The sequence below is a fragment of the Macrotis lagotis genome, chromosome 5 (assembly GCF_037893015.1).
Source record: "Macrotis lagotis isolate mMagLag1 chromosome 5, bilby.v1.9.chrom.fasta, whole genome shotgun sequence".
Lineage (NCBI taxonomy): Eukaryota > Metazoa > Chordata > Mammalia > Peramelemorphia > Peramelidae > Macrotis > Macrotis lagotis.
This window is the reverse complement of record NC_133662.1, coordinates 246,906,293-246,932,389: the sequence shown is the minus strand read 5'-3', so window position 1 is coordinate 246,932,389 and position 26,097 is coordinate 246,906,293. Positions and strand designations below refer to the sequence as shown.

Genomic DNA, 26,097 nt, shown 5'->3' with positions numbered 1-26,097 from the left:
ACACAGCTAGTAAGTGTCTGAAACCAGATTTGAACTCAAGTCTTCCTGACCACTCGGTACTCAATTTATAGAGTAAATAACAGTCTAATTTTAAAATGTTTATTAATAACTTCAATTTTTACACCCTTTTCATTACTCACTCTCTTCTACCCAATCCTGAAGCTATTCCTATAATGCAGAATAAAAAAAGAGAGAGAAAAGGCCACTTAGCAACCTAACCAACATACCCCTTCAATTTGACATGGGCATGGGCAGCCTTTGGTATTCTTAGGAGAGGCCCCTTCCTCCAGAACTGGAAGAGAGCTTGGAGGCCGTCCCTCATGATTTAACACATGAGACCCAGAAAGACAGATGTTAAGGTGGGATTTGAATGCAGGTCCTCAGATTCTAGAGCTTTTCATCTCAGATTCTTTTCATCCCTGCCTCCCCCACAGAGGAAGGATGTGCATTCCAGTAACTTTCTTGGGGTCCAGCTTGGATGTTCTAATTGCACAGCCTTCAGTTTCTGTGTTTGCTCTTGTTGCTCTTGTAGTTCCTTCAGTTTGCATTGTTGTCATCCTCACGTAAGCATCTCGCCTCCCTGGTTCTGTTCACTTCACTTTGTATCAGTTCATACGTCTTCCCATCCTTACCTGTATTCTCTGTTCAGCATTAAGATGTACCTTTGCCTGCCACAATTTAAGGGACCACTTTTGAGAGGGAATCATCAAAGGCCTAATTAGGACCTTAGTATCCTAGAGCTATATCTGTGAGGGACATCTAGGTCAACCCCCTTCTTTTATTGGCAAAGCAAATAAAGCCCTTTTATTTCCAGTTTCCCATTGTTTCTTTGTTCAGCTCCAGATTACTTGGAAAAGATTCAGAAAATAATAGCTAGCAGCTGAACAGATATTTGGTACAGTGGATGGAGCTCTAGACTTGGTTTCAGAAAGGCCTGAGTTCAGATCTAGCCTCAGACATTTACTAGCTATGTGGGCAAGTCCCTTCACTCTGTTTTCCTCAGTTTCCTCACATGTAAAATGAACTGGAGAAAGAAATGACAAACTACTGCAGTTGCTTTGCCAAGAAAACCCCAAATGGGGTCACCAAGAGTTGAACTCAACTGAGAACGACTAAACAATAACAGCATTTTTTTACATAATTGTGTTTAATTTTTTTTCCAATTACATGTGATGATAGTTTTCAACAGTCATTTTTGAAAGATTCTGAGTTCCATATTTTTTCCCCTCACTCCCCTTTCTTCTTTCCAAGATGGCAAATAATTTGATAAATATTAGACTTGTATTATCATGTTAAATATATTTCCATATTAGTCATGACCAACAACATTTATAAATGTTTTCCAAGTGCCTTCATAAGGTGCCTGCAAAGCTCTTTACCAATATTTTTTCACTTTATATCCTGGAGTTGGGGGGGTGAAATGATTATTATAATTTTTTCAGTGATATTTTATTTTATTTTTTCCAATTACATGAACAGATAGTTTTTGACATTCAATGTTGTGTAAGTTTTTGAGTTCCACCATTTTCTACCTCCCCCCTTTCCCTCCCCATAATACCTATCATCCTTATTTTAAAGATGAAAAAAAAACCGTGGTTAAGTCTGAGTGACTGTACAGGTCGCAGGTGTCTGAAGCTGGATTTGAACCCAGAGCTTCTTGACTCCAGGCTGTGTATTTCATCTCCAATATTGTGAGACATGTCCTTTGCTTTTGACAGGGCGGAAAAGCTGCAGCTGCTGAACCACAGACCGATGACTGCGGTGGAGATCCAGCTGGTGAGTGAGCCCAAAGGGTTTGGGGGATGTGTGAGAAAGAGACTTGGGGGGGGGCAAGGTGATTGGTCATCTTTTTTTTTAAAGATTTTATTTATTTTGAGTTTTACAATTTTTCCCCCAATCTTACTTCCCTCCCCCACCCCCCACCCACAGAAAGCAATCTGTCAGTCTTTACTTTGTTTCCATGTTGTACATTGATCCAGATTGAGTGTGATGAGAGAGAAATCACATCCTTAAGGAAGAGACAAAAAGTCTAAGAGAGAGCAAGATCAGACAGTAAGATATCAGGGTTTTTTCCTAAATTAAAGGGAATAGTCCTTGGTCTTTGTTCAAACTTCTCAGTTCTTTCTCTGGATACAGAGGGTGTTCTCCATCGCAGACAGCCCATAATTGTCCCTGGTGTTGCACTGATGGAATGAGCAAGTCCATCAAGGTGGATCATTGCCCCCATGTTGCTGTTAGGGTGTACAGTGTTTTTCTGGTTCTGCTCATCTCACTCAGCATCAGTCCATGCAAATCCCTCCAGGCTTCCCTGAATTCCCCTCCCTCCTGGTTTCTAATAGAATAATAGTGTTCCAGATTGGTCATCTTTCAGGGTATCTTTACTTGAAATGGCATCATCCTGGGGAAAGGGGACCAGCCTTGGTCCTCCTTGGTCCCTGAGGGCAGACTGGGAAGTGGGTTGTTGCTTAGAGGCAGGGCCAGTGATGGGAGCCTACTGGGTCCCTTCTACCTGGAGGTTTTTGGACAAGGGCTGGATGGCCCCCTCCTGCCTCTTAGGATGTTCAGATGCAGGTGGTGCTAGCCTAGAGTCTGACTCTGAGCTGGGGATCTCTCAGATCAGCCAGAATCTGAGAATGAGCTGGGGGGGGAGCTGGGAGGGGTCCCAGAAGACATCTGGGTCCAGCCCCCCTCTTTTGACAGAGGAGGAGACTGAGGCTTTTGAAGATAGGAATAATAATAACTGATGGTTAGTTGGTATTCATATAATGCTTTAAAGTTGCAAAATATCACAACAGTCCAGTGAGATGGGATCTGTTCTTATCCTGTTTACAGATGAGGAAACTGAGGCTGAGAGAGGGATCTTGTTCAAGGTCCTAGAGCTAGTGAGCATCTCAAACAGGATTTGAATTGAGGTCTGACCCCAATGCTGGTCTTATATGTACTGTGCCACCTCCTTGGCAAGAACTGGGCTTCAAGCCCAGGGCCTCTGATTTTAAATCAGTGCACCAGACTGCCTCGATTCGTCCTGCTGGGCTCCTTTGGAAGGGGGTTGAGAAGCCGCTGTGTCACTGGACCGTGTTGACTTGGCCCGCAAGTGTGCTGTGGGAACCAGCCCGCTCTGGGGCCTCTTTCCAGGCCCTGCCAGAATGGGGGTCCTGGGGTGTCTGCTGATGAGGTTCAGAGATACAAGCTTTGATGCCGTTTGCGTGGAGAGACCATGACGGCCTCCTTGGGTAGGCTGGAGAGGAGGCCTCAGGTTGGCTGCATGCAGGCCAGCAACCCGGGCTCTGGCTGGCAGAAGGCAATAAAAGCAGTGGATTTTGGAGACAGAGACACAGTCTTCAGCTCTTCTCTCTGGGGCTTTTCTGTCCCAGATCGCCTTGAGATAAATATGTCTTTACTGAAGTTGGGAAAAGTGCAAAAAAAAAAGGATATAGAGAACTTGATATGTCTCTTCTGTAGATCCTTGAGAAATTAGTGGGGGCTGCAGTGGGGAATGGTGAGAGGGCTGCTCCTCCCAGGTGAGAGTATTCCCTCCACTGGTGTAGGGCAGCTCCCTTAGAGTCCCTCAAGGCCAGACTCCCTGCCCTCCAGGCTGGCTCTTTATTCCCCTTCCCATCCTGCTGCTTTTTAGTGGGGGGAGAGGAGGGGGAGGAGGCAATAGCTCTTTTGAAAGGATCTTTAAAGTACAGTTTTTAAATGATGTGGAAAATGCTCAGCAGCAACATGAATAAAGAACTGGCCTTGGAATGAGGAAGATCTAGGTTCAGGTGATGCCTCTAAGCATTTTCTGGTCATGGGAGTTTGGGTGATGATGATGAGGATGAAGAAGATCTTGATATCAGAGAGGTGATGCCACGACAAGGGCATGAATTGGATTTGAGTGGGGGGGGGGCTGTGCCCCAGCCTCACTTTCTCCTTCATTTGGGTCCAGTGACCAGACATGGATCAGGATGGGTGGGGATGGCCCTGGATTTGAGGCAGTTGCCTAAGGTCACACAGCTAGGAAGTGTCTGAGGCTGGATTCTAACTCCTGTTCTCCTGACTCCAAGGCCAGTGCTCTGTCCACTGCATTCTCTGAGGCCAGAAGTTGTGGGTTCAAATCCCACCCCAATGCACCTTGGGTTGATATAGAAAGGACCTTTTGAGTCATTGAGTTCTTCCCTCTAGGTTTTAGAGATGAAAAATCAGAAACCCATAGTGGTCAGCTGACTTACCCAAGGTCACACATCTAGCAGGCCTCTGAGATAGGATTTGAGCCCAAGTCTTCCTGATTTAGGTCTAGTACGCCACTTAGTCCTCCACCACCTCCATCTCAGGCCTGGCCCCACACAACTCCTAAAGATTTCATTTTTGTTTCTGCATTGACAGAACAGATTTTGTTGTTTTCTGAAACAATTTTGACCCTTTTTAAACAGACAGAAAAGCTAAATAAGGACTTCCTTCTCCATCAGGGGTTTTCCAAGGGAGCTGGACATCCATGGGGGTGTGGGAGGAATGGCAGGGATTTGGCCCTCACCCACTTTTCCCAAGAAGCAGCTGCTGTTTTGTACCTGTTTGACATCCAAGACTGTGAGCTTAAAAGGGCTTAAACTTCACCAGCCCCAAGAACAAAACACCATGAGACCAGGAGTCCCGTCCCACTGGGTTACAGGTCATGGGCTGCGACTCTATCTCTTCCGCCAACGTTAACCAGCACCATGTGCTGCTTCTGGCGCAGGGACATGTGGCAAGCAGCAGAGAGGAGGGGGAGGGAGAGGAAGAGGAGTGGAGGAGGAGGAGGAGGGGAGAAAGGAGAACGAGGAGGATGGGGAAGGGAGAGGAAGGGGAAGGAGGAGGGGAATGGGGAGGAAGAAGAGGAGGGGGAGCAAGGAGGAGGAAGAGGGGAAAGGAGGGAAGGCAGAGAAATGGGGAGAGAGGAGGGAGAATGGTTCTTTGATCCTTGCCTCAGCCCTATTAAGGTTGGTGCTGTTAATTTTCCTCATTTTATAGTGGAAGAAGGTGAATCAGATAGAACTTCAGTGACTTATCCAGGGTCATACAGCTAATAAATGTACAAAGCTGGATTTGAACTTGGGTCTTTCTGACCCAGGTTTAGGGCCCTTCACAGTGGCTGTTTATAGCTGTAATAGCATCCTTTTAATGAATGATTTTAATTAATTTAATTTAATTAAAGATATTAATACTTGTCTCTTGAATACCTGTCAGTTTTCTGGCTTGTTTGCTTCCTCCTGTCCCCAGAGTAGCTTCATCCCAACTAGCCCAGCTGGTGGGAGCCAAAGTCCAAGCCCCAGTAGAACCCAGAACTTCTGCCTCTCTTCTTGAATGGGGGGAAGGGGGACAAGGACCTGAGCTCAGTAGGTATTTTCCTCATATTACATGTAATATTACATATTATTCATAGCAGGTCTATTAGTCTGACCCTTCATTTGACAGAAGGGGAAACCAAGGCACAGATAATAAGTGATTTGCTCAAAGACACGTAGATCCTCTGAGTCCAGGGTCAAATGAGACAATTTTTGTAAAATGCTTACCATGGTTTTGGTGAATAGTAGGTGCCTAATAATTGCACATTCCCTTCTTCCACCAGTGCCCTGCCCCCTGTTACAGTAGAGGGATGCCAAGGCTGAGACTAGTCTCTGCTCCACTGTTCTGACCCTGTTGAGGTCTCCTAGATGGGGGTGCAGTGGGAATTCTGCTCTATGAACCCTCCTCTTCCCCCTGGTTTGGACCTGGGCTCACCTTTCCTTACATGGGCATTATCACCCCTGATTGTCTCTTTTCACTCCTCTCTCCTGTTCATGGAGTCTTTGCTTGGCTTGGCTGTTTTGCATTATTGTTTAAACTTTGTCTTCATTTATTTATTTATTTGTTTGTTTATTTATTTATTCATTCATTCATTCATTCATTCATTTATTTATTCCAAGGCAGATGGAGTTGTGACTTGCCCAAGGTCACACGGCTAGGTAATTATTAAGTGTCTGAGGTCAGATTTGAACTCAGGTACTCCTGACTCCAGGGCTGGTGCTCTATCCACTGTGCCACCTGGCTGCCCCAAATGATTTTTTTTTTTAAAGTCATTTCTTAAAATGGTTCTGGGGGCGGCAATACCTCTCCCAGCCTCATTTTTCTCCTCCCCATCCCCAGTGCCTGCCCCTCTCCTGCAGCCCAGGAGAGCACTTGATTTCTTTGACTCCTGCATCTCCCTGTTGACCCATATTGATCTTGTGGTCTGCTAGAATCTTCAGATCTTTTTCAAATGAATGACTTTTTTTTTATAGCTTTTCTTTTTTTTTAGGTTTTTGCAAGGCAATGGGGTTAAGTGACTTGCCCAAAGTCACACAGCTAGGTAATTACTAAGTGTCTGAGGTTGGATTCGAACTCAGATCTTCCTGACTCCAGGGCCACTGCTCTATTCACTGCGCCACCTAGCTTCCCTGAATGATTTTTTTTAAGCCATTTCTTCCCCACATTGGATCCCATGCCCTTTCCCTGAGATGTTTCAATTACAATTTCTAGAATAGACACTGAAGTCACTCCAGACAGGAGAGAGGGCTGTGTGTGTGTGTGTGTGTGTGTGTGTGTGTGTGTGTCACACACACACACACACACACACACACACACACATATATTTAAGTTATAGTTTGTGTAGGGTTGGGGTGTGTGGGGGGAGTGTATATGTTCTATATTGAAGGACAGATCTGATTTCCATTAGTCTGGAACAGCTCAGCCTCCTTTTTGTGGCTGGGAAACAGGATGTATTGTTGTTTATTTAAGAGGGGGGATGAGAGTAGAGAGAATAAAAATATATCTCGTTGGCCACGTGGGGGGCTTCATAAGAGAAGCCTTCTACTCTGGGGGTCTCTGTGGGGTCAGATGTTTTGAGGGAGAGCAGAGGGGCCCCTTGTGTCTTTGTGTCTTAGATTTTAGGACAAGACCAAGAGATCTGGGAGTAGGAGGGAAGCCCGACCACTCTCTCATCTGTTTAGACTGGGAATAGAACAATCCACTGATTTATTAATTCTTTGCCATTAATATTAAAGCTGTCTAAGAGAGTATGTAGCAGAGTGTGTCCTTCTTGAGGGCCGGGGCTGCTCACCATGCCAAGGTTTGGCCCAGGCGTGGGGCTTCATGAATCCTTGTGAATTAGATGGGAATGAAAGGACTTGGTGAAGTCACCTCAGGTCCTGGGTGGTTGGGCACAAAGGAGCCTCTGAAATCAGTCATTGATCTTAGATTCAGAGCTGGGAGGGCTCCCAGAGGCTCACTGTTTTATAGAAGGGAAAACTGAGGTTCTAAGTGGTTAAGTGATTCAGTGTTAGAGGCAAGATTTGAACCTAGGTCTTCTGACTTCAGAACATCCTTGTTTGTCCACCCCACTTTGGAAAGGATTCACCAAACTTTGAGACAGTTGGGCATCCATCTTCATCTTAAGCATCTTCAGGGAGGGCATTCCGCAGCTTGCTTTACTTAAACAAATCCTTTAAAAATTAAAAGAGCCTTCTTTATTATCTAGTCTGAATGCATAGTTGTGTGGCTTTCCTCCTCTCCCCCGGCCCCCTGTCCTCATGTAGCACTTTGCCCCGTCTCACATCTTTCTTCTTTATAAATCCCTTTTCTCTTATAGAAATGGGAAACAGCTGGTCACCATCCCCAGCATCCTAATCCTTTCCTAAACCGTGAAGACAGCTCTTAAGTGTTCCTTTCCCCAGGTTAAGTGGCCCAAATCCGGCCTTCCCTTCCCCTTGCCTTGTTCCTGGAGACTTGGGGGGCTGGGGGCCTGGGGCCAGGGCTGGCCAGCACAAGGCACAGGTGGCTTTCCCATCTTTTTGCAGAGTATAGCTTTGCTTGGGTATCTGGTCTACGAGAGAGAGGTTTTTGAGGGCATTTCCTCTTGGAGCATTTGGCAAAGACATCACATTCTTTGGACCATTTGATCTTTTCAAAGGGATCCTTGGTGGGATATCCCCCCCAGAGCATGATGGGAGGTAGTCCGACAGGCCACTCTGTTCTCCCTGACCCTGCCTAGGAAAGCCCAGAAAGGTTTAATCTGCTGGAACCTCAGCCCTGTCGTGGGCTTGCTGTGTGATCTTGGATAAATGATTTCTCTTTTTGAGCCTCTGTTCTCTTCACCTGCAAAGCAGAGGGAGCGGACTGGGGGCCTCCAGGGGCCTTTCTAGTCAGCGCTGTTAAGCCCACTATATTTTTACCCTTGTCCAATTCTTCTCTGCCAAGATTTCAGTTTACATTTGTGGATCTTAGTACATTCTTCTTTCCCCTATAAAGTAAACCCTCTTCTGAACCTTCCTGCTTCTGGCAAGGGCACCCGGAGAGCCATCTTTGGCATCTTCCCCTGCTTCCCCAGGCACCACCCTCCACCCCATCCTTGAGTCTGCAGGCCCGTCTCACCTCCCTCCCAGACTATTGCAGCGGCCTCCTGCTGGGCCTCCCTGCCTTGTTTCTCTCCTCTCCAACCATCCTTCCCATTAAACACCAGCGACTCCTTTTTGTCTCTAGGATCAAATTTTTATTTTACATTTCCAATAAGTCCATCCACCACATTAAATGCCAGTGGCTCCCTCTTGTCTCTAGGATCTCATTTTTATTTCACATTTCCAGTCTCCTTTTAAATTTTTTATTTTTATGTGCACTAATTTTATAAGCTACCCAGTCATTAGAGCAGGAGCCATATAATTGTTTGAATAGCTTTAAACTTCACTAGACTCTGGGACCTCTTGTACAATTTATAAATAAGCAAGCTTGCACATGTGGGGAGGCGGGTGGGCAGGCAGTTGCTGGGGATGCTTTGGAAGTCATTGTTCAAAGGTAGAGCGCAGATTCCTCGGCCTGACATTGAAGGTCCTGGCCACCTTGCCCCATTCTGGTCAAACCAGACTGCCTAGCAGTATTCTCTGCGGCCCCCTCCCCCCACCCTGTGTCCTCCTTTATAGCAAAAAAGAGGGGAAAAGAATGTGATCAGAACTAATTCATCCACTGGGTGTGTGATTGCACTGATTCTGACATTTTAACTTGAGAACTGGAAGGGACTTTAAGAGGCTTCTTCATTTTATGGGTCACTGAGACGCCCCCTTTTCCCCCTTTATCCTCAAGAGGTTAAGTGACCCAGAACCACACAGCATAGTCAGTGACTGAAACTAGATTTGAATCCAGGTGTTCCCAAGTCCGGTGCCCTTTGAGAGAATCTGGCTTCACGAAATGGGTACTGTGCTAGGATTCGGGAGGACCTGTGTTCAAATCCTGCCCTGAGTACTTGGACAGAACATCTAAACCCCTTAGAGTTTCAGCTTCCTCATCTGTAAAACCAGAGGGCCAGGCTGAGTGACCTCCCAGGCATTAGGTCCTCAAATCTCAGCTCCTACGTGTCTTTCCCTGACCACGGGCTGCAGAGCTTGCGCTCCTGTTTAACAGGCTGGTGGCTTTCCTTCTCCACAGATGGTGGAAGAAAGTGAAGAAAGATTGACGGAAGAGCAGATCGAGGACCTCCTGCAGACTGTCACCAGCATCCTCCCTGGGGACCCTGAAGCCGAACAGAAGCCAGAGAACATGGTGATGGATGAAGGGGACCCAGAGTAACTACCAGCTCCAGGCCTGGGCTCCAGACAGACAGCGGGTTAAGAATCTAAAAGATATTCAGAACTGTTTAGTCTCACCCCAGAATGCCAGTGCTGTACCATGTCCATTAAAGAAGCCCCTTCCCGGGTTCCAGGAAAACACTCATGTGGGGAAGACCATGGTGAGGATGGGCATTATTGAGGGAGAGCCATCCAGGGCAGCCAGCTGAGAAGGGAAGGATGGGAACCCCTTTGGGTCCAAAGTTCTTTTTCTCTCCTTCCAGCCCCAACATGAATATCTCCTTCTCTCATTTGGTGGGAGTTCTCCTTATGCCTCCAGGTCGCTGCCATCTGAAATGCTTTCATTTGTCCCCTCCCCCCAAAACTCTTGTTTCCCAATACTGTGGATGGGGGAGCTGCATCTCTCTTGGGGCTGTTTGGCTGGGTTATGTTATTATTCTGTTAGAGAATCATAAAGAAGGAAAAGAAGAAATGAATAATTCAAAAAAAAAAAAAGCCATTCTTCTCAGTGTGCCAGTTGAATAGATTCAGCCAGCTTGATCTTAAATGGATTGTTTCAGTGCCTCTTGTCTGAAGATCAGGGTTCCTTTAGCCAAGGCAGCTGAGGCTCAGTGGGGAAACAAACAGCTCCAGAGGCCTGGCTCCCAGTCCCCTTCCTGACTTGTGCTGCCTGTGTGACCCCAAGCAGGTACTGAACCTCTCACCGCCTCAGACTGTGCATGCCAGGCATATAGAGGGATTCCTTGGATCAGCGAAATCACCACTCTAATCTTTATCCTTAGTTTTTGGAGCTCTGCTGTTCAAGGTGGAATCCTTTCTTTTCTGTTTTTTGTTTTTTAATTTTTTTTACTAAATTTTATTCAGTTAACAATAACAACAAAAAAGACAAAATCTTTGTAAGATATTTGCAAAATAAATTCCTACACTGGCTGCATCCCAAGATCCGCCTCGTCTTTCATATGGAGGCCGTCACCTGGTGGGCAGCATTCTTCATCATTGCTCTGAATCTTCTCTTTTAGCAACAATAACAACCACCACAAAAATCCAATTAAGTAGAAACAGCTGGCTGTTGTGACCATCTCTGTCAAAGCATCATACAGCACCCCGTCCTGACCGTGACCTAACTGTAGCAAACCCTTAGTAAGAGAGAAACAGGGAGGGGGGAGAGGGGAGGACCCCAGCAGAATAGCCTTTGGGGTGTAAAGAAGCCCTCCATCCTACCTTCCCTGCCCTATCCCGAGAGAGCCAGCTAATGGTCCCCTCTAAAAAGAGTTAGAAGGTCTGCAGGGGCTGCTCAATCCGGCCCCTTCATTTTACAGAAACCTTAATTTTATTTTATTTTTTAAAAATATTTTTGGTGCAGCAAGTGACTTATCCAGGGTCTCACAAGTAATAAGTGCTAAGTGTCTGAGGCTGGATTTGAATTCATGTCCTCCTGACTCCAGGGCCAGTGCTCCAACCACTGTGTTATCTAGTTGTCCAGAGATTTTGTTTTTGTTTTTGCAAGGCAATGGGGTTAAGTGGCTTGCCCAAGCCACATGGCTAGGTCATTATTAAGTATCTGAGGCTGGATTTGAACCCAGGTCCTCCTGACTCCAGGGCCGGTGCTCTATCCACAGGGCCGGTGCTCTATCCACCGCACCACCTAGCCTCCCCTAGAGATCTTATTACTAAGGCCTAGAGATGCAAAATCACTGACCCCCAGGCCATAGAAAAGTAAGAAAAGGCAGGGCTGGGATTTGAACTCAGATCCATTGCTTTTTCTCTACTTTCCTTTAATTTTGGTAAATTAAAGATGAAAAGATGGTTTTCTGTTTAAGAGCTGGACATAGGGGTTGTAGAAATTAGTACTGGGAAGGACCATCAACCTCCCACAAAACATCTGCCTCCATCCTTAGCAGAGGTGGGGGGTCATGGGTGTGGATCACTGCATATACTGACAGTCTTGGTTGATGTGTTGGTTATTTCTATGAACTCCTTTTTTTCCTTTTTAAATTATTTTTGTGAGTCATGGCTTGCTTGGCTTGGTGGGATGAGGTGGGGAAGGTGAGAGAGATTTAGAATGGAAAATTATGTAAAAGCTAAAGATATAAATAAAGGGGTTTTTTAATCATTCAATTTAATCTCATTTTATTTTTATTTAGTTTAATTGACACTTTTTGTTTTCACGCTACAGTCATAGGATCCTGCCACTCCCAGCCTGGCCCCAATCCTTCTTTATCTCAAGAAAATGCAGCCACCCTACACACTGGCCACATCATATAGTATAGTTAGACTGCTTTGCATTTTTTTGGTCAGTTAGTTGTATCTGACTCTTTGTGATACTTTTGGGGTTTTCTTGGAAAAGATACTGGAGTAATTTGCTATTTCCTTCTTTAGCTCAATTTTATGTTTTTGGGGTTTTTTTTGCAAGGCAATGGTGTTAAGGGGCTTGCCCAAGGCCACATAGCTAGGTAATTACTAAGTGTCTGAGGTTGGATTTGAATTCAGATCCTCCTGACTCCAGGGCTGGTGCTCTATCCACTGCGCCACCTAGCCACCCTTTAGCTCAATTTTATGGATGAGGAAACTGAGGTAAACAGAGTGAAGTGATTTGTTCAGGGTCACTCAGCTAGAATGTGACTGAGATTAGATTTGAACTTGGGTCCTCCTGATTCCAGTCCTGGTCTTCTAGCCACTGAGCCACCAGGCTGCCCTTCATTTACCCATGAGGAGCTGGGATTTGAACTCAGGTCCTTTGACTTAATCCAGAACTCCTTCCCAGGGTCTTTGAATGCCAACCACCAAATTAGGATCATTATGAAGTGAAAAACTCTTTCCTCTTCAACCCTGGCTGGATGTATTCGGACTGAGTGGGAATTCTGGCTGGCCCATACTGCTCGGCCACAACGTCTGAGCCACGGTGCTGTCTTTAAAAGGCATATTCTTTTTCCAGATCTGTTTTTGGGGAAGGTTCTCTTCATGTCACCATAAGGATTATTGATGTGGTTGCAATCGCCTGTTTTGGTCGCTCCTGGGCTTAGCTGTATTGTACCCTCCCAGGGTCAAGCTGAGCCAGCTCGGGGTCACCCCAGAAGCGGGCAAGGGAGTCTTCTGTCAGTTTTTCTGGCACCTTGAAGACTGGCCCTCAGGTTGCACACGTGTCCCTGTCAGTGATGCTTCCCTATGGATTAAAGTGTGGGAGGTGATTTCCTGTATGGAACCCTCTACTGCCCAGTTCCTTGAACAAGAAATCATTTCCAGGTGTCTGCTGGGCTCCAAGGAAGCCCACTAACTCTTGGGTAGTTGGCTCTTTGGGCATGGAGAGAAAGAATAAAAGAAATCCAGCCTCAGGGCAGCAGCAACTATTTTGGGTATCATCCATGAGGTCCAAACTCTGCCAAGTTCTGAACTGAATTCATTTACAAAGATCCAGTCATAGGAGTGCACATTTGAGGGTGGCAGAGACCCCAGAAACCAGTTAATCCAACCCCTTCCTGGTACAATTGAGGCATAGAAAGTGGAAATGAGTTGTTCAAGGTCACATGACCGTGAGCCAATAAGGGTCTCCTACATAATGAACTTGGATGCTCCGATGAACGTGAATGAGAGTTAACTCTGTCCTTGGGTTCAGTGAGTCAAACCTGACACCTGCCCACGTTCTGTGAGGCCTTTAGATTTTATGGGTCTGGGGGCTTCCTTCCCCAAGATGCCTTGGGAAAGAGGCCAGAGCACAGTGAAAAGAAGGCTGATTAGTCATTCACTGAAGTGATGGCGAATCATCTCAGCTCTCTGGAGGTCAGCCTTTTCATTTGTCCACCAGGATGGGAAGACATCAGCAAGGAAGCTGACTGTGGCAGAGGTGCCACTGCCTCTAGCAATCCCCTCTTGGTTTAACAGAATCACAGAGTTGGGTCAATTAAGTGGCACAATGGACGGAACACCAGCCCTGGAGGCAGGAGGACCTGAGTTCAAATCCAGCCTCAGACACTTAAGACTTAGCTGTGTGACCTTGTGCAAGTCACTTAACCCTTAATTGATTTGCCAAAAAGCCCAGGATCACAGAATTTTAGAAGTGGGACAGCTTCAAGAGTAACATTTTAAGGCAATCTATATCTGAATAAAAATCCCCTCTATCACTATCATTTTTTTAAATTAAATTATTTTTTGTTAGATTTTAAGTTCTGAACTGTTCCCTTCTTTTACTCCCTCCCTGCCCTGCCCTAGTGAAGGCCACCCTCTGATGCAGATTTATAAACTTTTTTTTTTTTAGTTTTTTTGCAAGGCAATGGGTTTAAGTGGCTTGCCCAAGGCCACACAGCTAAGTCATTATTAAGCGTCTGAGATCGGATTTGAACCCAGGTCCTCCTGACTCCAGGGCTGGTGCTTTATCCATTGCTCCACCTACCCACCTGAATTTATAAATTTTTAAAACCATACTATGCATAGTCCTGTTTTTCAGTTCTTTGGAGGTGAATAGGGTCACCCACCTTTTCCATGGTATTTCCATCCTCATCCTCTTCCAGGAAACCATTTCTTTCAATAGAGAAAAAAGAAAGAAAAAAAGGTTCAGCAAAACTAACATCAAAATAGTCAGCTGTTGAATTTAGTATTTTGTCTGTGTCGTTCCCTGTAGAGAAGCTAGGTGATGCAGTGATAGAATACCAGCCCTGGAATCAGGAGGACCTGAGTTCAAATTTGACCTCAGACACTTAATAATGACCTGGCTGTGTGACCTTGGGCAAGCCACATAACCACTGCCTTGCAAAAAGCCAAAACAAAGAAGTTGGGACAGATAGACTCTTATTTCTTCTTTGGAGCCAAAGTTAGTCTTTTATAATTTCACAGCATTAGATTTTTTTGTTTCATTCTTTTCAATTACCTCATTTTAGTCATATGTGGATATTGTTTTCCTGATTCCACATCTCAAAAGGAGGAAGCTGATTAATAGACATTCTGAGGACACATGATGAAGAGGTCAAGTGCCTCCGATGTCATTTGTCCACAACGGTAAAGATGAGGAACTGGTGTTCATCCACAGGCTTTTTTGAATGGAACTGAAGTGATTCCCTTCTTAGATGGAGCCTGTGAAACCCTGAGATCCAACAGGGGAAGCCAAGAGCCCTCCATGGGGCTTGCTCCCATGAACCCTGTCTGGGAACAAAGATGTGTTGAGCACATGGATGAACTGGCAGATTGGTTTGTGATGGCCAGAAGAGGGCTTTGATGACAATCCAGAACCGAGTCCATGACACTAGCAATTATAAAAGAGTTCTCATTAAGGAGCCCAGAGCTAGTGATCAATGCAGATGATGCAAGAGTAGCACATCCCTGTAGGTTGCAAAAACTAAGCACCTACTGAATACCTATACTGATGTCATCTGATGGCTAAACCAATACATAGGAAGCTTGTTATCTTTCATGACTTAATAGACAAGTCCCTAAGGTAAAAATAAATCTCGAAATATCTTAGCAAACTATATTATATTTAAAGGAATGACATGAGAATAGGTGGCTCAATGGATAGCATACAGGACCTGGAGGCAGAAAGATCTGAGTTCAAATCCAACCTCAGACAAATGTGATCCTGGACAAGCCACTTAACCTTGTCTGCCTCAGTTTCCTCCAGAATCTTTGCTAAGAAAACCTCAGGTAGGGTCACAGAGAGTCAGACATGAACTTAATTGCTTATCCTTAGATGGTGTTTATTAGAATTCTATTTTTTTTAGGTTTTTGCAAGGCAAATGGGGTTAAGTGACTTGCCCAAGGCCACACAGCTAGGTCATTATTAAGTGCCTGAGTCCAAATTTGAACTCAGGTCCTCCTGACTCCAGGGCCAGTGGTCTATCCACTGTGCCATCTAGCCGCCCCCTAGAATTCCATTTTTTTTTTTTTAATAAAAGAAGTGGGTTCTTTAAAGCACAGAATTGACCATGGAGCCTTCTTGACATATTTCAAGACTCAACTCAAATTCCCACCTTCTGGAAGAAGGTCCTTCTGAGAGCTCACCATTGTTAATGCCTTCTTCCTGAGATTATTTCCTTCCACTTTGTATGGATCCAATTCTTTTGGATGTGCTCTCCCCATTAGATTATAAGCTCCTCTCACACAGGGACTGTTTTGGCTTTTGCTTTGTATCCCTATTGCCATATACTCCCTTGTGCTATAAAATAAGACTGAGCTGGGGATTATGAATTGTACAGATGGAGAAACTGAAGGCAAGAGAAGTTCGCTAGTTAAATGTCCTGGCTACTCCCATGTTTGTTCTTCTGGAATACCACAGCAGATGAGATGGGAGAGAGGGAAGATTCGTAGCCCCGCCTTCAGTCCCCCAAACATGGTTGAGACCATGACACGGATGCCTAACTCAACCCCACCAGACTGCCCTTCCATGCTGAGGCAATGGGCCCATTGTAAGAAGTCCATGCCAATGGGCGTGATCCAAGTGAGTGTGTTTGGAAAAAATGTTTTCTGACAAGCAGTGATGGAAAGGGAAATTGGGAAAATTGATTGGGCCACTTGAGAAAGATCCTTGTGGGAAGGGGAGGGCATATCTCCCATGGCCTTGGCCGGGCCCAAGCAGCCTGGACTTGTGGAGATCTTGGAAGGCGAGCTTGCTGCTCCCAGAATCCTCCAGGCGGCTGATGTCTCATTCCCCTGCGTTGGGCCAGCTCTCTTCCCTCAATACGCTCATTGTCTCCTTGAGGCTGAGGCTGTGTTTGGATAGCTGTGGGTCAGTCGGTCTGGACCAATTTCAGCTGACTTTTTTGATGTAGGTTGTCATCTGTGAGCTCCTGAGACCAGTCTCTGGCTCAGTCTGGGGCATTCTGAGGGTCCCGTGGTTGTAATATGCTGTTGTTCTGGGCCCAGGAAATTAGAAACTCAGAAGTGGTGACTCCGGGGCATCTGGAAAGGCCTGGAGCTTTCCTTCATGACCCCAACACCTTTAAGGAATAAAAATTATAGTCCTTATTCTCTCTGAATATCTACCAGGGTTAAAGTCAACCTAGAGAAAAACTGAGGAAATACTCTATTTTTCCTTGAAGAGGTGGAGGACTATGGGTTTGGAATGCTGCATACTCTGACACACACACAGTAGTTAAAAAAAATAGCAAATTAAATCAAGTCCACCCTTTGGGCAGATATTTTGGAATCTGATGGAGAGGAAGTAATAGAAAAATTTCTGGAAATTTGGATACAGTGGAAGGAAGCTGGATTTGGAGTCAGAAAAGCCTAGGTGTCAGTCCTGGCTCTGGCTGGCATTTAAAAAGTCCCTTCATCCTTCTCAGTTTCATCTCTCAACTAAAGAAAAGATTAGATTGGAAAATCTCTTAAAAACCTGCCCATCTCTCAATCCTGTGAAACTCGGGACTACAACTGGAACTGGAACTTTCTCCTTAGGGAGGTCATTTGGCTTCTTTGAAAGTCAGTTTCTTTATTAGTAAAATGGGCAACAGAACAGCCAGAACTTCCTGCTTGTGGTAGGCCGGGATTCTGACAGACAGATGCTGCTCATCCGTCGGTGCTTCAGGTTGGGTGTTATCCCACCTATGTAAACTGCTTTGCAAACTTAAGAGTGCTGTTTACGTTATTATTATTATCGTCATCATCATCATCATCATCAATAAATACCAATAATAATTGCAATAATTATTTGTAATAATATAGTATATTAATATTCCACACATAACTTTATATTAAAAATTACAACATACGGCAGCTAAGTGGTGCAGTGGTTAGAGCACTAATCTAGGAGTCAGGAGGATGGGAGTTTGAATCTGGCCTCAGACACTTACCACTTACTAGCTGTATGACCTTGGACAAGTCACTTTACCCTGATCACCTCCCATCTAGGACCACCTTTCGTCATCCTGATTCATATCTGGCCATTGGTTTTAGCACAAATCCAATTCATGTGCTTGTTATGACATCACCTCCCTGATGTCATGATCTTTGAAAATGAAGGACAAACATTATTATTGTTATAACTGTAATGATAAAATATATAAATACAAGTCTAATATTTAGTGATTATTAGATATTATTTAATCAATGATATTGAAACATAACAATTTTATAAATATTAAAATTTTATATATAGTATGTAATAAGACAGTATGTTTTATTAATATAGTATAATATAATAATATGATCAATTATAATTATTAACACTGGCAATAATATTAACCATATATTATATTATTATGATCAATAAGAATAATTAGTAATCATATAGCCCTATTATTGGCAAAAGTAGTAGTAGTAGTAGTAGTAGTAGTAGTAGTAGTAGTAATAATAACCGGGGCAAGGTCATCATCTAGGAAAATGGAGACTAAACTCCTCCTCTGGGGAGATTGAAAGTCGCGTCACACTCACCTGTGTTTTCTGACTAGCTGGCTGCTGTCTCCCTGACTGTTATCCACGTGTAGTTGTGAGTAAAGAAAGCTGTGTCCTCCAGGCTTCATGTCCTCCAGGTGGGAAGGAGAGAAGGGAGAGGCTGGGGGCTCTGAGAGAGAGGGGATGTGTGTGTGTGTGTGTGTGTGTGTGTGTGTGGACTCACAAGCATTTGACCCATAGGCAGACCCAAGAGAAGACTAGATGGGGAAGCTTCTTGAAGGCAGGCACCATGCCTTATTTTGCCTCGTATCTCCCTCTGGACCTTGAACATAAGGAAAGAACATGTGAGTGTTTCTTTGACGTCATTCGTCTAATCCTTTGGTCTGGATGAGCACTTTGGTGATTTTCTCCAGTCTCACCAAACCACAGTGCTGTTCCCTGATGGAAGAAGCATTTCTGCTTAGTCTCTAGTGGCGGGGGGGGGGGGGGTGTCTGGGGCACTTTTTTGGTGATGAGGACCAGAAGGAGTCCCCTAGGACTCTGCTTACTAGCTGTACAGAAGTGGAAAAAGTCTGGGATTTGCTGTCTGGGAAGCGTAGGTTGAGATGCCGGCTCTGACACTCACCAGTTGGCTTCCCTTGGACATGACACAGGACTTCTCAGATCTTCAGTTTCCTCATCTATAAAATGGGGACAATAATATTATTTGTAGGCATGAGTCCCCTTATCCTCAGTGTGAAGATGGGGAAGCTGAGGAATGAAACGATTAAGTTATCCTGGACGAGTCACTTGATGGTTTAAATCAAGTGACTCGTCCAGGATAACTTGGAAGTGGCTGATCTGTGAGATCTGATTAAAGTCGTGAGGAAAACTTTTTTTTTTTAGGTTTTTTTGCAAGGCAAACGGGGTTAAGTGGCTTGCCCAAGGCCACACGGCTAGGTCATTATGAAGTGTCTGAGACCGGATTTGAACCCAGGTCCTCCTGACTCCAGGGCCGGTGCTTTATCCACAATGCCACCTAGCCGCCCCCAGAAAACTCTTTAAATGTTTTAGTATTGTCTGACTTGGCTCAGAAAGGTCTGACTTCTAGTCCTGCCTCCGACACATACTGCCTGTGTGACCCTGGACAAGTCATTTACCCTTTTCTTGCTCCATACCATAAATTGGAGAAAAGTTTCTCATTTACAATTGATAGAGGGAGTTTCTACACTGGAAGCTTCTTACATGAATCATGATGATGATGATGATGATGATGATGATGATAGGTAGCATTAATAGAGCCCTTTAAGGTTTGTGATGCACCATATGAACATCATTTTACTGAAACAATCCCATGTGGTAGATACTAGCTATACCCTCATTTTGCAAATGAGGAAACTAAGACTCAGGGGGTTAAGTGACTTGTCCAGGGTCACACACTAGTAAGTTTCTTGAATGAGTTGGAAACCCAGTTTTCCTCAAAGCTTCATCCTGTACCCCATGTTGCCTGGAAATAAAAAATTTCCAAATGAATATGTTTCCCCCCACACACACACTCGTTCCTTCTCCCACAGGATCAGTCGACTGAGGAATGGGTGCTGTGACCCAGTGAACTAAAGGTCCAGAGTTCTTAGGTTTTTGTGTAAAAGCCTCTCTAGGGGACCCTTTTAAGTGCAAAAATAAATAAATAAAATACATGCAATTGCAAAGGAAATCTGAAATCTAAAATATTCATTTTTTTCATACAAGTCCATAGACTCTTTAAACTCATTGTTTAGACCCCAGGTTAAGAATCCCTGATCTAGTTCAATGCTTTAATTTAATTTAATTTAAATTTAATTTAATTTATTACATTTTATCCATCTTGTTAAATGTTTTCTAATTACATTTTTCAAGTTTTAAAAATTTCATATTTCATATTTTTTTTCTCCAATTACATGTAAAAACAAATTTTCTCCTACCCTTCTTCTCCACCCCACCTTCAGTCCCAATGATAAGACAAGCAATTTACCATAGTTTATACATAACATCTTCATTTTAGAGATGAGACAATTGAGGAAGGATAAATAACAAGCCCAAAGTCACATATACAGAAAGTAGGAGAGACAGGATATGAACCCAGGTCATCTGAATCTAATTCTAGGGGGTTTTCCACTCCTTAAAGGGAGAAGAAGCAAAACGCATGAAGACCCCTGGGCTCCTGAAGTATCTGGGAGGGGTCTTCATCAGGACAGAAACAGCAAGATGGGGCTCCCCACTAGTTTTCCTTCATAATTTTACCCAGAGTTGTCCCATCATTATTAGACTTTAGTCTCTGCTCCATCAGTCTCGTACACTCCTTGAAAGAATTGGAAGGGGTAATCAATGACCCTTCCCAAGCTGGAGGTTAGAAGGTCATGGAGGTGGAGTTCTGATGTACTTTCCCATGAACCAGTGGACCTGAGGGCAGAAGGGCTGAAGGACCCTGGGGTAGGGGGCTCTGAGAGGAGGAACTGAAGATGGAGGTGCTGCTGGGAGTCCTCGGAAATCTCATCGGAAACTGGAAGTTGGCTGCTTTCTAGGCATTGGAAATTTCTAAGAAAGGCCTAACTTGGAAGGGCTTGTCAGATCTGAGAAAGTCTGTATGTATGTGGAAATCACAGAATTTTGAGTTGGAGAGAACCTTAGAGATTATCTAACCTAAGTCCCATGTAATAAATAATGACCATCTGTCATTCTCTTCAACCATTCTTTTCTTTTCTTTTCTTTTCTTTTCTTTTCTTTTCTTTTCTTTTCTTTTCTTTTTTTTCTTTTGTTCTTCTTCCTTCCTTCCTTCCTTTCTTTCTTTCTTTCTTTCTTTCCTCTTTCTTTCTTTCTTTCTTTCTTTCTTTCTTTCTTTCTTTCTTTCCTTCTTTCTTTCTTTCCTTCTTTCCTTCTTTCTTTCTTTGTTTTACCTGTGTATCTATCTCTGTATCTATCTCTCCATCTAACATCTACCTACCAAGTGCGTCTATCTATCTATGAATATATCTACATATATGTATATATCTGTGTGTCTGTAGTTGGAACCTTTGGACGTGTTAGTTCAGTTCACAGACACCGATCATTTGTCATTCTACACTTAGGATCCCTCTCCCTCCCTATCCCATGTGCCTTCGCTTCTCCTGCTGCTGTCAGTCCCCTGGCTGAGTTGCCCTTTCCTCCAACTGTAGCAACTGAGAAGCTCATCCAGAAGGGAGATGCAGCCAGTTCCAAACAGGGGTTGAGAGTCTGGAATCAGCCAAGTTAAACAAACTGACTTCCCTTACAAGGCCCAGCTCTTGGGGCCAAGCCCACCACCGCAGGAAGGCAACTGAGTCAGCAGAAAAAGAAGCTGGGCCAGTTGCTGAAGAACCAGGAGGAGTAGGAGTTGGTCTCCAGAAGTCTGGGAAATGAGAAAATCAGCAGAGAAAGTCTCTAGGGTGGCAGAGCTGAAGGGGCTGCAAGATCCTGGGGTCAGTGCTGGGATGCTGGGTGCGGGTCAGGAGGACCCAGGCCTGGGTCTGACAGTTACACTAGAGACAGTGAGGTCTTGACCTTGAAGTTAGGGAGAATTCTTTTGTCTCTTAGGTGCTTGTGAGCTCTGTGACTTTAGGCAAGTGACTTAATCTTTCCAGGACTCAGTGAATTGGGGAGGCTGCTTGACCCCTAAGTGGTCAACTCCTTGACCACTAAGGCCTTTTTCAGTTTTATGTATAGGATTCCAAGATTTTTGTTTGACAGTGGAAAAAGAGGACATTGGGAGAAAGAAAGTGATTTGGCCCAACTAGTTGGATGGTAGAGCTTTTTAGTGGAAAGAAGCCAATAGTGTTCCCCAAGCTGTGGGAAGGTGCCTCAGAGGCTGTATAGTCAAACCCTTCCTTTTATTTTACATCGTTAAAATTTTTTAATGAATAAAAAATCTGTTTTCTCTCTCCTGCCTCTATTTTTTAAAAAAAGAAAATAAAACCCTTTGTTACAAATATGTAGGGTCAAGCAAAACTAATTCATATATTGTCCTGTCTTATGTCTCAGTTTGCACTGAATTCATTACCTCTGCCAGGGTTTGGATAGCATCGTGGTCCCCAGGGAGCTTGGTTGGCCATTACATTGATCGCAGTTCTTAAGTCTTTCAAGTAGTTTGTTCTTATGGACCTGTTATTGAATAAATTGTTCTCAGATCCCTCCTTTTACAGATGAAGAAACTGAGGCATAAGGAAGAGAAAAGGATTAAGGTGACTCCAGGTAAGCTGAAGTAGGGGTTGGAGGCAGGATTCAAACCCACATCGTTTGACTCCAGAGCTAGTGTTCTTTCCACTGGACCAATCTGAGTCCTAAGCAGAGTTTTCCACAAGACTCAGGGTTGTCTAAGATGAGACTAAGTTAGATGGATGATAGACAATGAAGGGAGATGGGAAGAGAAAAAGGAGAGACTGGGGGGGGCACATGAACACTATGATAGACAATTGAAAGATGAAATTGTTAACATGAAAGGGAGGAGACTTCTGATCATAAAGAACTCAGACTCTGAACTCTTTCCAGAGCTCTGGCAGAGAACTGAGGTCCTTTGGAAGGTAGTAAGTCAGGTCACCAAGGAGAGAGGCAGGTCAGTAGGCAAGGAAGTTGAGGGCTCCCATTGGAAACCAAAGTCCAGGGATGAGGAGATTCCTGGGGGTTGGAGTGGTAATAGTAGAGGATATAGGGGAACAGATAGAGAGGGAGCAGGGGGGGAGATAGTTAAATAGGTGAGCAAGTAACACTGAGGAGAGAGCCCTGGTCCTTGAGTCAAGAAATTCCAGTTTGAATCCTGCCTTAGACCCATACTGGATATTTGACCCTGGTCAAGTCAGTTTACCTATTCCCGCCTCAGTTTCCTCTACTGTAAAAGGCAGATAATAACAGCAAATATCTCCTAGAGATGTAAAAATCAAATGATATATCATTTGAAAAGTATTTTGCAAGATGGAAAGTGCCATGTAAATTATTTGTTATTATTATTAATGGAAAGCAGACCTAGCCTAGAATAGAGAAATGGGGAGAATTGGAGCAACCCCTTAATACCACTCACCTGGGTGATTGAGCAAGCTGATGGAAGACTCTTTAGATGATCCACCCATAGTTGAATGGAACCTTTGCAGAAGTGGGGAGCTATGGATATGGAATGTTGCATGTACCATCAGAAATAATTGTTGCATTGTTGGTTTTTGCTGAACTGCTTTTTCCCCCTTTCTTTTAAAAAAAATTGTTACATGAGATTAAAACAAGGTAAAAGATTGCTAAACAAAATAAAAAAATAAGATTTTTTTTTGTAAAAAAGAAAATTGTATTAGCTTATCTTGAATAGGTTGAAAAAATGTAAGCTCAAGGGGCAGCTAGGTAGCGCAGTGGATAGAGCACCGGCCCTGGAGTCAGGAATACCTGAGTTCAAATCCGACCTCAGACACTTAATGATTACCTAGCTGTGTGGCCTTGGGCAAGCCACTTACCCCATTGCAAAAAAAAAAAAAAAAGAAAAAAAAAGAAAAATGTAAGCTCATTGAGGGCCGGGATTGTTCTATTTTTGTTTAATTTTTTTTAGCACCTGACATATTGCTTAGCATGCAGGAAATTATTAATAAATCCTTTTTGAATTTAAATCTTGTCATCTGCCCTTCACCTCCCAGGGCCCAGCATTGTGCTTTGCCACGTAGGAAATCTTTGTTGCTCATGACGACCAGTGAAGGCTGCAGCCAGTGACCCTAAGAGAAAGGGTAGAGCCAGTTGGCCCTTGCTGAAAATGACCTGGTGAACTCAAGAGTCATTTGTCATCGGCCTTTAACCTAGCTGGGGACTTGGTCACTGGGTGATAAATGAGTTTCTCAGATCTCTGACTCTTTTTTTTTAGAGAAATTGGATGTACAAGTGGTCCCTGCCTCATTTTGGATATTATGGATGTGTCCAAAGGCCGATCATATCCTGCCTCTGAGACTACAGCTGGGCTCACTGGCCTCTAAAGAGGGAGGGAGAAAGAGACTTGGCCAGCAAACACTTGGCTGCTTTTCCATCCTCCCATTATCTCCCCTGCAGAAGAAATCCAAAGGTCTTCCCCCTGGGGGTGCCTCATGACACCCCCAGGATGGTTACCCCGGCCAGGGCAGGCTGTACCCCCTTGGGGTGCTCTGCTTTGCTCCAGGACTGCCCATGGGCAAGAAGGGGTGGAAAGAGTGAAGCCAGAGATGCTTCTTGGAAAGCATCTCTGCCTGCATTTTTGCTGAGCCAGAGAGTTAATGATTAAAATATATCCACATGTGGCTAATCCCCCAAAGGGCAGCAAACTCTGAGGATCTTTTAACTCATCCATTCAATCTGCTTCAAGTCACTGTCCTCAACTTTTATTTCTGAACCCCCTTTTTTCTTCCCAGGACCCTCTCCAGGAGAGCAGCCAAGCATTCAGAAGACCCTTGTCAGGACTGATTAGAACCATAGACTGGGAGATTTCAAACTCTTAGAAGTCTTAGGATCATAGATTTAAAATTGCAAGGGACTTTATAGGTTATCCCTTCCCATTCAACCCTATTACTCTATCGATGAAAGAGATACTGAGGCTCAGAGTTATATGACTTCTCATACAGTGTCAGAGGTGGGATCTGAACACAGGTCTTTCCAACTCAAGTCCATTACACCATCCACTGCCCCTCACTCTCCCTCATAGTCCTCTACTCTAAACTCTGCTTCCTTTTACAGATAAGGAAAATGAGGTTCAATGACTAACCTAGGGTCACACAGCTAGCAGTTGGTAGAGAGGAGCATCTAAGGCAGGTCCTCTAGGGGCAAATCAAACTGATAATTTTCTGGATTAGTTAATTAATGGTGAATTAATAACAATAACAGTGAATGATCTCAGACTTGCTCAACCTTCTCCGCCTTCTCCTCCTCTTTCTCCTCCTCCTCCTTCTCTCTCTCTCTCTCTCTCTCTCTCTCTCTCTCTCTCTCTCTCTCTCTCCTTTTGCAAGGCAATTGGGATTAAATATCTTGCCCAGGGTCTCAGAATTTGTAAGTGCTAAATGTCTGAGACTGGATTTGAATTCAGATCCTCCTGGCTCCAGGATCCAGCCTCTAAGCACTGTACTATCTAGCTTCCTACTTCTTATTTTACTGACAATAAGTTAGATTGGCCTAATGCTATTCCCCAAACTTGGTATCTCCATTCCTTTGTCCTAACTGTCTCTCATAACTAGAATGTTCTTCCACTTACTCCCTTCTTTGACTTCCTTCAAGACTCAGCTCTTGTCACCTCCTATGTCACCTTGTCACCTTTCATGATTCACCTTTTTTTGTTGTTGAGTTCTTTCAGGCATTTCAGATTCTTTGTGACCCCATTTGGGGTTGCCGTTTCCTTCTCTAGTTTATTTGACAGATAAGGAAACCGAAGCAAACAGAATTAAGGTACTTGACTAGGGTCACATAGCTAGTAAGTGTCTGAGGCTGGATTTGAACTCAGGAAAGTGAATCTTCCTGACTGGACTGAGCACTCTTATCCACTGCATCACTTCGCATCTGGGATTCCCCTAAGCAGAAATTTTTAAGTTGGGATCCATCAATTTATTTTTAAAAAGTTACAATTGCCTTTCAGGATAATTAGTTTCCTTTGTAATCCTGAGTATTTTTATGTATTTAAAAACATGAGTCTGAAAAGGGGTTTCACCAGACTGCTAAGGGGGTCCATGACACACATGAGTATGTGAGTCACATTGTTGGTCATTGATCTGGTAGTTAATGATCTTTGACTCCTTTAACATAAACTCACAGATACTAACCTGTTTAAAGGTTGTAACCCTTAGTAGGATGCAAACTCCTCTAGGTCAGACCCATTTTTTTTGTTTGTTTTCTTTAACGTTTTTAATAGACTCAGTATCATACTTGTCAAATTGAATCAAATTGTTGCAACTTTCTGATCTCTACGGAAACAGCAGATTAAGAGAGGAAAGGGGTTGCTATCGGCAGACCCAAGCAATGGTAGAGGGAAGGAGAGGAGAAAGGCAGAAAAGGAGAAAGTAGGAAAACATTTTAAATGGCCTAAACAATTTAAAAGAACTTCTGGATTAGTTAATTAATGGTGAATTAATAATTACTAACAGTGAATGATCTCAGACTTGCTCAACCTTCTCCTCTTTCTTCTTCTTCTTCTTCTTCTTCTTCTTCTTCTTCTTCTTCTTCCTCTCTCTCTCTCTCT

At 44.0% G+C, this 26,097-nt stretch overlaps 1 protein-coding gene across 3 annotated transcripts in view; it reads left to right on the top strand.

Annotated features, from left to right (window-relative positions):
* CRCP (CGRP receptor component) overlaps positions 1 to 11,711 on the top strand; it is a 51,712-nt gene extending 40,001 nt beyond the window's left edge. For all 3 annotated transcript variants that reach the window (XM_074189308.1, XM_074189307.1, XM_074189309.1), the window contains exons 5-6: positions 1,719 to 1,776; positions 9,454 to 11,711. In XM_074189308.1, coding sequence (XP_074045409.1) covers positions 1,719 to 1,776; positions 9,454 to 9,594 — 199 coding nt within the window. In that variant the 3' untranslated portion in view covers positions 9,595 to 11,711. The remainder of the gene's footprint in view (positions 1 to 1,718; positions 1,777 to 9,453) is intronic.
* The last annotated feature ends 14,386 nt before the right edge of the window (positions 11,712 to 26,097 follow it).